This window comes from Pungitius pungitius, chromosome 15 (assembly GCF_949316345.1).
Source record: "Pungitius pungitius chromosome 15, fPunPun2.1, whole genome shotgun sequence".
Taxonomy (NCBI): domain Eukaryota; kingdom Metazoa; phylum Chordata; class Actinopteri; order Perciformes; family Gasterosteidae; genus Pungitius; species Pungitius pungitius.
Genome location: NC_084914.1, coordinates 440,338 through 456,956, shown reverse-complemented (window position 1 = coordinate 456,956; position 16,619 = coordinate 440,338). Strand labels below are relative to the sequence as shown.

The window sequence follows — 16,619 nt, the reverse complement described above, 5'->3', positions numbered from 1 at the left end:
AAAGTGTTAATGTCGAATCAAGACGCGCATAGAGAGACAATAAACAGAGTGATAAAACATGAAAGGATACTTACGGGGTTCTATGGTCCATTGGGAGTAGGTCATGACGTCAGTAGCTCTTTTGGGGTCGAGGTTTTGTAGTTCATCAATTTTGTAAAAAGGTGTGGATATACATTTTTAAGTTCCCTTAATAAATCTCAACTAGTTATTTCCAGGAGTATTCGGAGGGACATCTGCTGGCCAACCCATGATACTGCATCTGTTAATGCATTTAATTTAATTTATTAAATGTTTAGGGGGCATGTATGGCCGAAATGGAATATGATACTTATTCATTACAGAAAGTCACATCCCATATTTTAAATCAAATCAACCTCTGGGTGTGAGTTCTTTGCGTGGAGCCCTGTTTGTGTGTGTGAGCTCGTTGTTGCAGTAGCGTTAGTCGGCCAGCAGGGGGCGTCCTCAGACCGCCACGCAGAGAAGAGCATTCATGCGCCCCCCCCAGCACGAGGCCTCATCTCACTGCTGGCCTGCTTGGTCTCCAGGTGGAAATTTCCACTCCAGTCCCACTGGACCAAAGGCCAAGAAGATGTTTGAGAGGCCACAAGAATAAACATCAAGAAGATAAATGCAGTGAGGTGGAGGCTGGGCAAATGTTAAAGTAAATGAGTCCACAAAGCATGCAATGAAACCATCTAGAGTCAGTTTCATGTTCTCCAGGTGGAGAAGCAGAATGTGGAAGACATAAGAACCATGATTCAGTGTCAGAGAGCAGCAAGGTTCTCTCTTCATAAACATTCATCTCAAGGTTTCCCTCCAAAGCGACACATTCACTACCGTGTGTGTGTGTGTGTGTGTGTGTGTGTGTGTGTGTGTGTGTGTGAAGTCAAACTCTACAGCTTGTTTTCGTTTTGAGAGACAGAGACTCATCGTTGCCATCAACCCCTTTCAGGTCAGTGCCATGTCGCCATGGAAACTTCTCATTTTCATGCAAATGCCCTTGAAAAAGTCATTTAATCTTAGTTTGCTTCTCTTATCCGACTCAGGGAGCCAACGAGGACATTTGGTCACTCAGCGGAGCAAAATCAAACCCTGAGTTTGTGTCTCTTTTTGTGAAGACGTCACACAATCTGCGACCTTCAGCGAGGAGATAAACGCCTCACAGAGCAAAGCGCTCCTTCCATCGCCCTGACGCCAAGGAAACAAACTTCCACAGCCCACCAGCAACGTATTAATAGCTGCGTCCTCCATCACCGGCCTCCTAGGACTCCGTGTGGCTTCAGAGGGCGCAGAGATCATCACCAGGAAGCTTCTTCAAGGCCTTTGTGTTGTATCAGAAGATGTTTGAACAAGTATTTATTAACGGGCTCTGAAAGACAAAAGAATGTAACTGTACGCATGTTAATGATGGCGTATACTTGTGTCCGGTCTAGTCGATTGCCATGGCAACAGCCAATGGGATGGTGGGGGTCCTTTAAAAACAAGTAACACTTCACCTCCTCGTCACCTCCACCGATGAAGGTCCTCCTCCCGCCAGAGGGTCGCAGCACCTTGAGACCCTCGAGTCGCAAACAAGTCACATCCGAGTCCCATTTCATGGTTTTATTACAGAAAGCAAACTAGTTTGGGCTCAAACAAGGACGTACACAGAGGCTAAAAGAGGCAGCAAAAAGGGACCTACGACATGCAGATGAATTCAACGCAGTAATATGTCAGCAAGCGGGTCACCACTAGACCCCCCCCCGACCCCCCCGGATGAGTCATCGAGGTGACACCGGACAGAGCGTTACAGATGGTGTGTCGGGTTAAGAATCTCCCTCATCAATAAAATATGTTCAGTGGAAACAACTACAGAACAAAAACAAAAACAGGCAGTCTTCAAAATCACCAGAAACATCAACACGACATGATATATTTCACTCAAATGTCTTTACATTTAGAAATAAAAAAGAAATTGGCATAACCCTTTAAAACAGAGCATTTTAATATCCAGCCGTGATCAAATAGTTTTATACCACAACGGACACCAATGGCTGCACCAGACGCAGTAACAGTAAAGCAGGGATTATCTTACAAAAGTTAAGCTTTATTCCATATAGAGCTGCTTTATTCCATTTAGTCAGCCAAAAGGGACTTTCTTCTTTTGAGAGATGTACAAACTAGTGGAGTGAAATTCCTCAAATAAACAGAGTAGAAATTCTGATACTTTGATAGTTTTTGTGCTTTGACTGTTTCAAATATTACAATCAACTCACTGTAGTGAGAGAAGAAGAACCGGGGGTCCAGGTACTGCCTGGAACATACTTTAGAAGCTCCATTTTTAATTCTTCACGTGCGTCTTGAAAAAAACGTTTGCACGTTTTCTTTTTTTTTTTGACCAAACAAACAGCGAATCGGATCCGAAGGGCCCTCAGAGTGTCTGTCGCACCAAGGAATGTTCGCCTCAGGGGGGCCCCCCCAGGAAAGAAGCGCGAGGCGTCGCCGTGGAAACGCAGGAAGAGTTTGCCTCGCTGCAGCCGAGGGGAGGGGGGGGGGACCTCGGGGGAACCTTCCAGCAGCGCGACCCGGCTGACCTTCGTCCTCTCTGCCTCTTAACCTCTGCGCGGCGTTTTCAGGAAGCACCTGTACTTCCTCTTCCTGCCCCCCCCCCCCTGCTCTCGGTGGCGTGCACAAATAGCTGCGGCGAGCGAAGCTCCTCGTAGACGAGCCATTCCGACCCCCCCGGCGCCGCCGGGCCCCGAAGTGAGCTGAGGCAACAACGTCTTTGTTCCAGACTCCTTTTTTTGGTGTTTTCTTGGGGGGGGGTTTGCCTTGGCGGAGGGGGGCGCCGCTAGTCGGCCTTGTGGCAGTAGATGTCCTTCAGCGCCTTGAGCTCCTCGATCAGGGTCTTGTTCTGGTTCTCCAGCACGGCCACGCGGTTCTCCAGACACTTCACGTACTCCTTCTTTTTCCTGCGGCACTCACGAGCCGCCTCCCTGCGGGGGGGGGGGGGGGTAACATAACAAGTTTTATTTCCATGTTAGTTTTCCTACTGCAGGATTTAATGTATAACCCCCCCATCAGCTGGCCCCTCCACCTACCTGTTTTTCATCAGTCGGACCTCCCTCTTGCGGGTGATGTCTTCTGAGTGGTGCTGGGGGGGGTTCTGCATGGACCCCGGAGACGCTGCCATCACGATGCTGTGAGCCAGGCCCGAGTTGGGCGAACGCAGCTGGTAGGTGGGGATGTCTCCTGTGGCAGCTGTGTGAGGGGAGGGGGGGGGGGGGAGAGCATTAAGACTCCAGGTTGAGTAATTTTAACTTTTTTGTGACATTTTCTCTAAATTCTCTAATAAACTAAGTACGTAGTCACAGAGCAGCTCTCCTTCCTGCTTCATCAACTTGTCATCACAGGTATTTGTCTTTGGGGGGGGGGGGGGGGGGGGGGGGTTCTCAGTAGAAATCATACAGCCGGAGTGCAACATAGATATTTTGGTTTTGCAGTGACACACTTTATGAAGTGACTTACACTGCAGTTCCTCTAACAGCCACCAGATGCTGCCCATCGAACAGCTGGAATGTATTTAATCACATTAATACTGTTAATACGACACAACTAGCGTCTCAATCATTTGTTTGTATATTTATTGTATATATTGTATATATAGAAGCATATGTGGGAACATGTGTTCCAAGAGCTCTTCTGTTAAGTTACCGTATTTTCGCGACTATAAGGCGCACTTAAAATCCTTTTTTTTCTAAAAAAACGGCGCGTGCGCCTTGTAATCCGGAGCGCCGTATATATGGCTCAATTGGTTGATCCATACTGGTTAACGAGGCTCCATTGGAGGGAAAGTCTGGTGCCAGCAGCCGCGGTAATTCCAGCTCCAACAGCGTATTGTAACGGACTGTGTTTTCATGTGCTGGAGCGGCGTTGCACTTTACAGAGTTTAGGGATGGTCAGTGAAGGGCGCACAATGTGACGTCACTCATCTTAGTGCCACCTATGGGGACGCGGGAATTGTTGTTGTTTTGGAGAGCGATGCTGCGTTTTTGTTCGGCGTAGGCTACGGCCGACAGTAGCCTGTTTCTCCACAATAAAACCAGAAGATAAGCACATTGTCCAGAGTCGCTACAGTACATTAAAGCTCGTAGTTGGATGTCGGGATCGCGCTGACGGTCCACCGTCTGTTCCAGCGCTGCCTCTCGGTGCAAGATGCACTAAAGCATTTGCCAAGAATGTTTTCATTAACCAATAACGAAAGTTGGAGGTTCAGAGATATTGTTAATATCCACATTAACGTTTGAACAACGTTACCATGGGAGTGAAGAGTTGTCAGAACGCTTAATAACGTTTGATTTAGCACAGCCCGATCTAGTGGATGCATAACGCAGCCCCAGTCAAACGTTTTACTGCAGTTACTTCTATGCGCCTTGTGATCCGGTGCGCTCTATATATGAAAATAGTTCTAAAATTGGCGATTTATTGAAGGTGCGCCTTGTAATTCAGTGCGCCGTATAGTCGCGAAAATACGGTATTAGTTCTCAGTGTTCCTTCAGCCGTCAGGTTACTGATCATTAAACACGCCGTTAAACAGCGGCTTCCTGGACGCGTTCATGACCTCAACAAATGACGCTGCCGGGTCGCGTCTTCACTTTGTTCCTGAGAAGTTACGCGCGCGCACACACACACACACACACACACACACACACACACACATACTCGTGTTCCTCCTTTGTAGGGCCCGAACTTATTTTACCCAAATGTGGGATCCACCCTTTCTGGCAGTGCTACAACATTGTAAAAAATCCAGTAAGATGAAAAAAAAATCTATATAATTACCATCACTTTAATTTGTTAAAATTCAGAACTTTTTTTCTCTTGCTAGTTTTTTTGTCACTTTGTGGGGTTCTGTTTCTAACATTCAAAACTTGCGAGTCCCTCTTTCACACACACATACACAATCCTAGTTTTAATATCTTAGCAAGACAACCATTTCTAGACTTTGTATCTTCGCAAGACACAATGTCTTCTGATGGAAATAACATGTTTACATATTTTTTGTTGCTTATCAAAGACATTGTAGGGCTCGATGTCATTGTAACCAAAGATCATCATAAGGTATATGGGGCATTAAATTTCATTAATATAATGAACTCCAGCTCAACACTACTCAACGCTTTCCTAGTACCATTTCTCAAACGACATTGCATAAAATAAACTCCTTAACACATAATATGTTCTCTTGTCTTTATTAACTTAGTAAAGTAAAAGCTAAAATCTCCCCATGCGGGCGTTTGATTGTGGGGGCGCGGAATAGTTTCAGTTACTCATTGGACAATTGTTCAGTGTTCAGAAATAAAAGTCACTGGGACAAGATTAACTTTATCATTGCCTACAAAGAGGCCTCACAAGAAGAGACTGTTAACACTGTCAATATGACGGTGCATCAGCAAGTTCACACTTATACTTTCGTCTCAAAGTAGTGATTCTATATGCCTTCCAGTCTCGCATTCGGAGAGCTTCAGGGTCTGCATTAATGCACTGTTGACACTCCTCTTTGCCTGGAACACTGTTCATGGTAATGCATCTCCGTAGATGCCGGTTCACCGCTGCCGCTTCCTCGGGTGTCCAGGTTCTTTTGATAGCAGTTTGTTTACCTAAGTAGACATAAAAGGAGCACAGAATTGACTTGTTTAAGAATTGTACATTTTAATTGCCACTGAAACACTATTGCATCGATCATCAATTGCAGTAATGAATTAGTTGGAATTTGGATAGATTGTAGTTCAGATTACTGTATGCTTTCAGACTAGGGCGCAATTAGTCATTATAAGAAATGACTCCAAAATACATATTGATCTATGTTTAATAAAACAATTTCATCCTTGGAGCTCCTTAGTGCGCCATAGCATCGTCTCCCTACTGTACTGATTGACTATAGAACCTGAGGTTAGATCCTGAAATGTGTTGTTAAAAGTATTAAAAGTTACTTATAGTTTGGACAAAACGGAGAGCCCCATAAGGAGTGGACTAGAAACATGTGTGTGTAAAGTTGGAACCCTTCAACAACATTTTTGGGGCTGCAGTGCATCATGTTTAAAATACCCCTTTTAAACATGCATCAGCTCAGGAAGTGGACAATTACCCCTGTAAAAACCTGAGGTTAGATCCTGAAATGTGTTGTTAAAAGTATTAAAAGTTACTTATAGTTTGGACAAAACGGAGGGCCCCATAAAGGGTGGACTAGAAACATGTGGGTGTAAAGTTGGAACCCCTCAACAACATTTTTGGGGCTGCAGTGCATCATGTTTAAAATACCCCTTTTAAACATGCATCAGCTCAGGAAGTGGACAATTACACATGTAAAAACCTGAGGTTAGATCCTGAAATGTGTTGTTAAAAGTATTTAAAAATACTTATAGTTTGGATAAAACGGAGGGCCCCATAAAGGGTGGACTAGAAACATTGGTGTGTGTGTGCGAGGTTAACTTTAAATTATTTAGAAGGAGATAAAGACAGGAGGACCCCATAAAGGACAGACTAGAAACAAAATGTGTAGGGTTGTTATCGGTCTGTTCCTTCAATTTAAAGTCTACAGAATAACCCAATGATGGTTTCTGACGGAAAGCTATAACACAAAAGCCATTTTGACACCATCATACCGTGATAATAGAATTGCATCGTGCAGAATTGCAGTGTGTACATTACATATTTACCTGGGCTATGGCTTCCTCTCCATTGGATTCCTCATGGGAAGACAGATTTGAAAGGGTGTCTTCTGTCTCTATAGCCACAGCAGGGGCCTCATAGTTTGTCACCTATAATTGAGATATTAAAAAAAGAACAGACTTAGAACTTCCCAATAGTATAGTTATCTCAACAACTCTGTCAAGAAAAGTGTCTGATTTACTCTTAACTATTGTACTGGCAACATTTATGTTTAATTTAATGATGTAAATGCAACATCCTTGTCTTTACTGACACAACCAAACCCTGATGGTTTCTCACCTGATATTAAAATAAAAAGCAATAACTAATATATATCAGCTATTATAGATCTGAGACTACACCATCAGTATCAGATACACTAGCTGAATTAATGAGCCAATTCAAACAGATTTCAAACTTTATAATCTCCCAGATTAACAAACCGATGAATCAGTAAACCTATAACCAACACACCTTTTGACGCGATGGCCATTGTGAATCACCACCATAGTTGTAATCAATTTTCCGATCACCAACTCTGAATCCCAGCTTTAAATCGAAAACCCAGACAAGTATGCTGTCAGCCAAGCGACACATATAAATGTACAACTATAATATTTGACAAAAGTGGAGAGGCTTAAAACATATATTCAGCCTGAAAGTAACTGCGTGCACACACACACACACGTCGTTTTAGCCAACCTTATCGGGATCTAGATGAAGCAGTGATATAATGAATCTATAAATTGACACACATTAGCACAGACAGTGATTTGTTGCCAGAAGTCTGTTTTTAAATCTGTTTAAACTGTGTTCCTTGGTCAGGATTTTGACTTTGACTACTTAGTATTTGTGTAATATTAACTACCGAACAAGAAAGCTCCACTTACTGATAAATGCTGTGAGTTGATCTCTTATTTCTAACATCACATTCTCTAGAGGAGGTTTTAAGTTCAGCATAAATGATCTTAGCAATTTACTGGGTAATAAGAGAATATCAGAAACCCAGAGTGAAACTGTTAGCCGTTACCCTGAATCCTGCTATATAGTACAGGGCCCTGGTTTCCTTAACACTTGTTATTGCAGAACCAAGTCTACAAACTAGATGAAAGCAAATAACAACACTATCAAAATGCACAAAGGAGAACATACACATTATTATCTACATGCTGGGATCAATTACCAAGGCTGAGTGTCTGACCAGTGCAATCCTTATATTATTCGGTCTGCATGGTTGGCATCGTAACTTCTGGCCCCATGAAAACCCCCCAAAACACAGCTATCTGCTTATTGAGCCCTTCTAGAAAATCCTCTAAATGATCACATTGTAACGTCTGCACACAACCCCACACTATTATATACACTGCAAATTATCCTTTAAAAAATCCTTTAACATCTTTTGAATGACTTCACACATCAAATCAAGTTTTACAGCACTGTTATCACGTCACGTCAGCTGTTTGAGATAGTTTGTTTACTCTCAGCGCTGCAACGCCAACAGACGTACACGTAAAACCCACGGGACAAACGGCGCAGATGTATACAGACACCGTCTGTTTCACGGAGGTTATCAGTTATGCATGTTTCCGGGCCTCCGGTTGAATTACATAGCCGCGAACGGAGTCGTAACTCTCCGTATGAAACAAACGTGTCCACCATCCTTTGCCGTCCTCAGTCAAACAACAAACCCAACTCATCAAAGCAGATGTATATAGACACCGACCCCCGTGTGTTAAGAAGTGACTCACGCTGCTAAAAAAACGCCGATTTCCGTGTTTCACGGAGGTTATCAGTTATACATGTTTCCGGGCCACCGGTTGAATTACGTAGCAGCGAACGGAGTCGTAACTCTCCGTATGAAACAAACGTGTCCACCATCCTTTTAGCAGTCATTTGCAGTCAGTCCATAACAATCCTTACTCACCAGCGCTGCACTCGTTATTCTAAGCCTTTGCAGTCAGTCAGACAGCCTAACTCATCAACATTGCATGCGTTCGTCTAAGCCACACTAACATGCTGTTGGACCCGCCCCACAGACATAAACAAAGCCTCCGATTGGCCGAAAGTGACGATCGCGGGAAAATCCTGTGATTGACAGTCACCCAAAGCGGCACACTTTTGCCGTTCAGAGTAACAAGATTACGGTTTTTGTGACTAAATAATGCGGCAGTAATCGCGTTGTCATAACAAATGTTAATATTATACTTATTCATCAGAAAAAATATCTTAAGTATAACAATGCTGTAGCTAACAGTTAGCATTTTCTGATCTAAAACTAACAGTAGAAGCTAGCAATATATAGCTAGCTAGCAGCTAGCAGCACCAAGAAATTGTAATTTACAGAATAAAGTGCTACTTTATTAATCCATTAATATACTGTGGGTACAGATTGAGAAACAGATAAAAAAAAAGTCATACTTTAATACAAAAACCTACCTTATTCTCTGCAAAGTTCCCAGTTGAGCAGCCAACACTGCATGGCTTTGGTATGCTGAGACATGAGATATCGCTAATGACTTCACGAAAAATCTCGCGAGATTTCATAGTGGCCCCTCATTGGCTGAACCCTTACACACACCAGGAAGTGTGTGTGTGTGATGTTATACCACCTTTCCAACACTTGGGGCACTAGTGAGTAAAAAATCCACACACACATCACACACACTTTTCCATACTTTCTGACTTTGTGAGACATGTGCTAAAAAAGCGACAGGCATGTCAGGGGAGGCTTGTGAGCCCATATATGATGATCATTCTAGTGGGGTCCCTCATTTTGGGCCCCACAAGGTTGCTGGGCCCCACAAGATTGGTGTTCTCCCTGTTACATGGCCCCACAAACTAACAACTGCAAGTGCACACACACACACACACACACACACACACACACACACACACACACACACACACACACACACACACACACACACACACACACACACACACACCCCTCCCTTTCTGCCGTTGAGATAACAGGGTGACTCGCTCTGCGCTGACGTCAGCGTGTGCGTCTCACTCGACCGATTTGCACTCCCTCCTCCTCCTCCCCCCCCCCCCCCTCCCCCGGTCTCTGTTCCAGGAAACCGAAGTGACGTCAGAGCGACAACTATCAACACCCCCCTCACCCCCCCCTCCCTCTCTCCTTCTGCCTGACAGCAGAGCACAGCCTTTTGTGTGTGCGTGTGTGTGTGTGTGTGTGTGTGTGTGTGTGTGTGTCAGCCGGAGACGGACTAACAGGAACACACTTGAGCAAACTAACCGACGCAGGAAGGACAAAAGTCAAAGAAAAGTCTCTCAGATGAATGTGTCTCTGGATCAGAAGGTCTCACTCTTTGGTGAAATGAGACCTGTCCTCACACTGTCCAAACATGCAATTTGTACTCTGTGCTTATCTGCAGGTGGGTGTAAATAAGCTCCTAAAAAAAGCCTTTTTAAAAACACAAATACCTCACAAGTCCAATAAAAGTGACTTTGTTTGTCCCATTAAAAAAAAAAAGGTAAAGTAAAGTGTACCTGACTCGGTCTCATCGCCGGTTACAGCCATCTCTGGTTTCCAATAATCCAGCCTCTCGGCACGGCGACACTCTTCTACTCTCACTCTGCGTTGCTTCGCCAGAGTCTGTCTTTCCCTCCCTCCCTCCCCCCCGTCCTCCTCCTCCTCCTCCTGCCCCTTCACCTCCCTCCTCCTCCCTTTCCCCTCCCAGCTCTCTGCGCGTCACAGAGCCGCTCGTCCGCTTCGCAGCCCGATCACAATTACAGGCATTGACATCACAATGACGTCACCGCTGCCTGCTGAAGTCAGTAAAACACCCTGGATTAGAGCCCCCCCCCCGCGGAGGATAAGACTGAGAAGCAGTGACACACAGTGTGAGCTGGGCAGGCAGGGAGGGAGGGAGAGGGGGGGGCTGGTAGTGGAGGGGGGGGGGGTATTTTTAGCCCGGGTGACGCAGCCAGAGAGACACTCAACAAACAGGACGTTGTGTCCCGAGGTCTTTCGTGTGGGTTCGATGACGTAGAGGGTGGAGATAATGGAGGCTTTACATTATTTTGTTGGAGAAGTAACGTCACCAGTGGCTAAAGCACAGCGCATATCTATCAGGGGAAATAACATTTATATTCCACAGTTTATGGCTGCCATGGCAACAAGCAACAGATTAAATGAAAGATGCTTCATTACTCAGAGCCGTTCTGAGGCCCATGACCCCCTAAAGACAGCTGAATGAGAATGGGTGTGTGCTTACCCATGAGCCTCCTCTTCACGTCACACACGTTTGGACCCAGGGCACAAAATGACCTTTGTGACTTCTGGGTTGATCACTACTGAAGCTTCTGGAGACGTCCAGCATTCAGAGACACAATCACCCCCCCCCTAAAGCTCCCGAACCAACCAGCGATGCCAAAAACAACCATACAAGTTGACCTCTTTGTTGTTTAATTAGTGTGTTTGTGCCCCCCCCCCCCCAGGGACATCTGCAGTGTGTTTACACCATTTAACTGGTTGTTAAACGATGACATTCCTAGATCACCTAAGCCCTACCTTGGACCAGCACCTGCCCCCCCTGGATGTAGAACTGCTGCGGGGAGTCTCCGGGCTGAGCCGCACACTGCAGGATGGTGGCTCCGTGCTGGGGGGCGTGAGAGCCGCCCACCGTCATGGTCTGGGCCCCCTGGAAGGCTTCCATCCCGGGGCCCGTCAGCTGCACGGCTCCCCCGTGAGTGATGGCGACTGTGGGGGGGCGGGGGGGTAAGAAACACGGGTTCATCCCCACAGGTGCATCCTTTTTTCTGCACTGTACAGGAAGTGCACTCACTGTATTGCCCTGAGCTGGTCTGGTAGATGGAGGTCGGCACGGTTGCCGCGGCAGCACTGGAGACCGGCACCACCTCCTCATCGTCTTCCTCCTCCTCTTCATCGTCCTCCTCAGTCATCTCTTCGTCGATTTTAGGAACTGCCGGAGAATCCGATGAAAGCTCGTTCAGAATTTTTCTGCGGGAGAGAAGAGTTCCACAAAGTGACTCTCGCACGACGTCTCACACTTTATCGAAGGACACGTCTTCCCTTAAATGTGTTGTAGTGATAAAATAACAATGATCCCCATTAGAAGAAGAAGATGATTGAGAATAAAAGCACTAAATATTCTTCTGTATAAATGTAGTCCATCACTGGATCATTTTGGTATTATTAGTGACGAGTCCACTTGTGACGTCGTCTCACCGATAAGACGGACGCCTGGAGAGGAGGACGCGTCTCTTCTGGCTGTCTGTGACCGACTCGTCCTCCTCCAGCTCGGTGCCGATCTGTGACAAACAGGAACAAAGGAGCTGTTAGATCTTGGGGGGGGGGGTGATGGTGTGAAAGAAGAATGACGTCAAAGAGGGAACTTGAGCAATCCTACTCCCCCGTCCCACAGTGAGTCCACACACCGAGGGGGGGGGGGGGGGGAGCACGTTAGCGTCCTCCTTCCTCGGGGCGACGTGAACAAACACGCGGTCACTCACACAAACGGCACGAATCTGACCCGCTGTTCGTGACTCGCGGTTGTGCGTTATCAACACAAAAGGGCCGCGATGGGCCTGTGGGGAGACGACTCATTGACAAGGACATGAGGGGACATGAGGGGACGTGAGGGGACATGAGGGGACATGAGGGGACGTGAGGGGACACGAGGGGACGTGAGGGGACGTGAGGGGACGTGAGGGGACATGAGGGGACGTGAGGGGACATGAGGGGACACGAGGGGACGTGAGGGGACGTCAAGGGACGTGAGGGGACACGAGGGGACGTGAGGGGACACGAGGGGACACGAGGGGACGTGAGCGGACGTGAGGGGACACGAGGGGACGTTCAGCCTGCTGAGCAGAGCGCCGGAGGTCACGGAAACAGCCCAACGACATTCATCATACATTCAAGCAAATTAACGTTTTGAGAAGAACAGTGACGCTTGAAATCAGTTAACAACCCCCCCCCCCCCGGGCCTGACCCACTTCTGCAGAAAGACACATTACAGCTGCTACCAACTCCACCTGCACACCCAGATCTGCTGCCACATGTTGATCTGATGATGATGATGACGAGGACACACACACACACACACACACACACACACACACACACACACACACACACACACACACACACACACACACACACACACACACACACACACACACACACACACACACACACACACACACACACACACACACACACACGAGTAGTCCCAGGTTAGACTGATGAGCTTAAACCTCGGCCCCCACCGCCCACATCATCCCATTAAGAGCTGCACAAGAACCGCCTACGCGCGGCGCCTGAATCTGACATCACGCCAACGACAGGATGAGAGCATCATTTTAATTACTTTCAACTCGAGTAAAATTTGACTCTGGGGTCGGGGGTCGTGAGCGACTGGAGACCCGTGGATGAACTGAGGCGCTGATAGAATTAAGACTTCAGATGTTGATACCACACATTTGAGAAGTGACCCTATTCACTTTTTATTTAAGTCATGCTTTTGTAGTCTTTGGTACTGATGAGTGCGGAGAGGCCGCCCCGGGCTCTCACCTGGACGGTCTGCAGGTGGGGGGACTGGATGACGGAGGTCTGGGGGGCCTGGATGACCCCTTGGAGCTGCGCAGTCTGTCCGTCACACAGCTGGACACCGGGAGACTGGCCCTCGGCCGCCTGAAGGCAAGAGACCACGTATCTCACATATAGACGTTCACACATCCAGGTGGTGCCTCCCCCCTCCTCACGGCGGGGTGGAGCCCTCTCCGACGCGGTACCTGAGGACTGTCTTCGCCGTGGTTCTCCTCGCCGTCCGTCGCCGAGCCGTTCACAGCGCCGGGGGCCGAGGTCTCCATCGTCAGTCACCTGGACGGTTCTCCTCTCCAGAACCTTCATCAGACATGTGATACCGAAGACTGCTGGTTAAACAATATCCCACCCCCCCCCCCCCTATCATTATATTTATATATCATATTCTCAACTTTTTTTTTTCGACTATAAATTATTTATTGATGTGTTTTAATAGAAAGTTAAATCTGTCAGATTCAAAATTTTAATCTGTGTTTATAGTTAAAACCTTTTCATGAAAACGTTTTCTTTCTGTGAAATCCGTACAGCGACGGTTCAGTCAAAATGATTAGTGTGAAGAACTGTTGGCAGTGTTTGTTCGTCCAGCATTAGGACAAATATACAGTACAGAACAATCCATTACTCATGCTCTGTGTGTGTGTGTGTGTGTGTGTGTGTGTTGCAGCCTGAACTCCATCAGCACGTTTTCACACTGTTACAAACTCAGTTTAATGGATTCTAGATGCAAAATGACAGGAGACAAAAGTGCATATTTTAACGCACACGTCCTCACACACCGGTCGGAACAAAAGATGCCATTGAAGTAGCGGCTGAGGGGCTCTGACCCAGTGACGTCACCGTTTGTGAGGGCCCCTGCAGGGCCCCTGTCTGCGGGAGATTAGCTGCAAACACGCATATCACAAAGCAGCGGTGTGCACGCCATCTGCAACGGAACGCGGGAAGCGTCCGAGCAGAGGACAACGTTTACGCTCACGTAACGAGTCCGCTCTTAACCCACCCGAACCCCAACCCGACCAAAAGTCGTAAACACATTTCTCACAGAGAGTCCAAGGACCCTTTCTCTCACAGGCAACAGAAAGCCCGCATAGATTTATTTTTTTCTTCCAAGTTGACATATTCAAAAAGGTGCCTTAAAGGAGAATGTGGCTTCCGGCTTCTGAGCCGCCCGGTACACCGTGAAAAAGAAGCCATCACGTCCCCGTAATGTTTCATTCAGAGGGTGCATAGTTTTATCATTGCAACCGACGAACAAATAAAGCACATTTTTTAGGGAGGATTACAGAGAAAATAATAAAGCAGTTTTTTTTCAAATATATCATCTTTTATTCTGAAGGCTCGCCTGCTCGATCAAACTTCTTACGCCCGTCATTAACGTCTGACTTTACGCAACTCCGTTCACTATAAACGGAAAAAAAGGAACTGCCTCCTTTTTTTTTTTTTTTTGTACAACCGTCAACTTTCTTCCGTTTGTCTTCTTCTTCTTTAAAACCCCGGTATTGTTCGGCTGATTCGCCGAACTGTCTTTTTTTTTGTTTCGCAAACCGAAAAAAAAAGTTTTAACGAGGGGGTTCGGCCCCCGCGAGACGCGTTTCACCGCAACGCTCGAGTCCCTCGAGTCGCCCCGACTGGCGCCGAGCGGCGACGCGACGGCTTTGAAAGGCGACTTACCGAAGTTTTACGTAGTCGGGACTCGTGACTAATTACAGCATGGGGTTGGACGGCCTCGCGTCTCCGCTCACGTAGTCGCAACGTAGCTCTCACGTCAGCGCTGACGACGCTGTGCCGAAAATGTCGAGCCGACGGGTCAGTTTAACGTCGAAGAGTGCGCGGGCGGAGCGAGAGGACGCGTCTCCAGGCACTTCCGGGTTCGCTTTGCGCGCCATTAAAAAAAAAAAAAAAAAAACGACCAACACTTTTCTCTGAGCAGTGCGAGCGCTGCGAGGGACAAACAGACATAACATTCAAATATATGGATTTTGTGGTATAGTTATTCAAATTTGCATTAATTTAATGGAGCAGTAGGTTTTTACTTGAACTGCACACGGTGTGCTTATTAGTACGGTTTAGTGTCCCATATGAATATAAAAAAGTCGATTCAAGTTGGCAATATTATGTCGTACATCATTAAAGTCATTTTGCAATTCAGCCAAGGATATTTTTCAGTTTTTCTGGGACGAGTCACGTGTTTTCAGACAAGAGCGATGTCGCCATCTGCTGGCTGACAAAAGCGCTTTAAAACGCAACAGGATCGATTCATCCAAACGTTCAGGCTCACATGTAATATTATATACAATGTCCAGAAACAAAGATATCTATTTTCACGCCTGAATACAGACGAAGTCCAACTTCCAAAGGCACACAATTACCACATAGTATCAGGAATATGCTGAAGGCTCAATTGAAAGAACACTTTGCAGACTGAGATATACATAAATATGTATTTGTTTGTGCCACACTCCCTGTGCGCCAATTCCTTCTCATATGAAAGAATGTCCTGTGGAATCTGTTGTGTACTTTGCTTTATTTATATCCGAGCCACCATCTGTCCCCCCCCCCCTCCCCCCTGCATGCCAGGAGAGGTCGTCCTGTTCAGGCCCCCGCTGTCATCGGAGAGCGCTGCTCCTCGTGGCCGACTGCCCTCGATCTGCAAGAGGGGGGGGCGAGGAAGGGCCTCGGTCAGCAGAAAGGCATCGAGGTGTCCGACGGTGAAAGGGTGCAAAATGCTCCTTTGTGTAACTTGTGCATTGTAAAGAGAAATGTTCCTTTGTTCTCTTTTTTTACAATTTAATGGTGATACTTTGTATTCACATTTTTCCTGTGATTTATTCCCTTGTGTATCATTCGTGCTTTGATCTGAAAAGAAAGGCAATTTAAAGTTGAATGGAAATTCGTAACCTGGTCAGGAATCAGGAAACGTTTATTGCCATCATACGTCACACATACATGGAATTTAACTGACGGCAGACAGTACAGTAATGGAGATAAGATAAAAATATAATAAAATATATGCTATGGATTAGTACGCTAAAGCTATGCAATTTTCATTGCACATGACACACTGCCTCCCCCCCCCCCCCTCGGCCTGCAGGTCAAGGGCGGGGGGGGGGCTGCAGATGGTGGAGTACCGGCGGCAGAAGGGGGACCCTCCAGAGGGGGGGGGGGGGCACCTGACAGCAGGGGGCCATGTGATGATCTCTTTAGCGCTGAATTAGCCCGAGATGAACACTGAACACGGTGACATGCTGGTAATTACCAACAGAGACGTGTTTGGGCGTCTGTTTGTCCCCTTTGCAGCTTAACACACACAATTAATTCACAGTCCTAAATCTCCCAGAGG

At 46.7% G+C, this 16,619-nt stretch overlaps 1 protein-coding gene and 1 long non-coding RNA gene across 4 annotated transcripts; both read right to left on the bottom strand.

Annotated features, from left to right (window-relative positions):
• Window positions 1–1,587: 1,587 nt before the first annotated feature.
• Window positions 1,588–15,108, bottom strand: LOC119209610 (cAMP-responsive element modulator). 3 transcript variants are annotated; one of them, XM_037459040.2, is made up of 8 exons: window positions 14,951–15,108; window positions 13,471–13,582; window positions 13,250–13,369; window positions 11,903–11,985; window positions 11,499–11,674; window positions 11,225–11,413; window positions 3,081–3,240; window positions 1,588–2,975 (listed from the first exon to the last, which is right to left on the bottom strand). In XM_037459040.2, the coding sequence occupies exons 2-8, from the start codon at window positions 13,546–13,548 to the stop codon at window positions 2,831–2,833; spliced, it is 951 nt and encodes a 316-aa protein (XP_037314937.2). In that variant the 5' UTR covers window positions 13,549–13,582; window positions 14,951–15,108; the 3' UTR covers window positions 1,588–2,830. The 3 variants fall into 3 exon arrangements, with proteins under 3 accessions (XP_037314937.2, XP_037314938.2, XP_037314939.2); XM_037459041.2 differs by lacking the exon at window positions 14,951–15,108 and adding an exon at window positions 13,770–14,936; XM_037459042.2 differs by lacking the exons at window positions 11,225–11,413; window positions 11,499–11,674; window positions 11,903–11,985; ... (1 more) ...; window positions 13,471–13,582; window positions 14,951–15,108 and adding an exon at window positions 10,201–10,326.
• On the bottom strand, window positions 3,423–9,798 carry LOC134105148 (uncharacterized). The gene is made up of 3 exons (XR_009942457.1): window positions 9,127–9,798; window positions 6,699–6,800; window positions 3,423–5,639 (listed from the first exon to the last, which is right to left on the bottom strand). It is a non-coding gene; the product is annotated as an uncharacterized LOC134105148 (long non-coding RNA).
• Window positions 15,109–16,619: the final 1,511 nt, after the last annotated feature.

What these genes read in the sequence shown, in the direction of transcription:
- LOC119209610 (XM_037459040.2), bottom strand. Translation starts at nt 13,548, where the DNA reads ATGGAGACCTCGGCCCCCGGCGCTGTGAACGGCTCGGCGACGGACGGC. An exon ending in ACGGCGAAGACAGTCCTCAG is followed by an intron (nt 13,370 to 13,470) that starts GTACCGCGTCGG and finishes TCTTGCCTTCAG; the next exon opens with GCGGCCGAGGGCCAGTCTCC. An exon ending in GGGGCAGGTGCTGGTCCAAG is followed by an intron (nt 3,241 to 11,224) that starts GTAGGGCTTAGG and finishes CCCCTCACACAG; the next exon opens with CTGCCACAGGAGACATCCCC.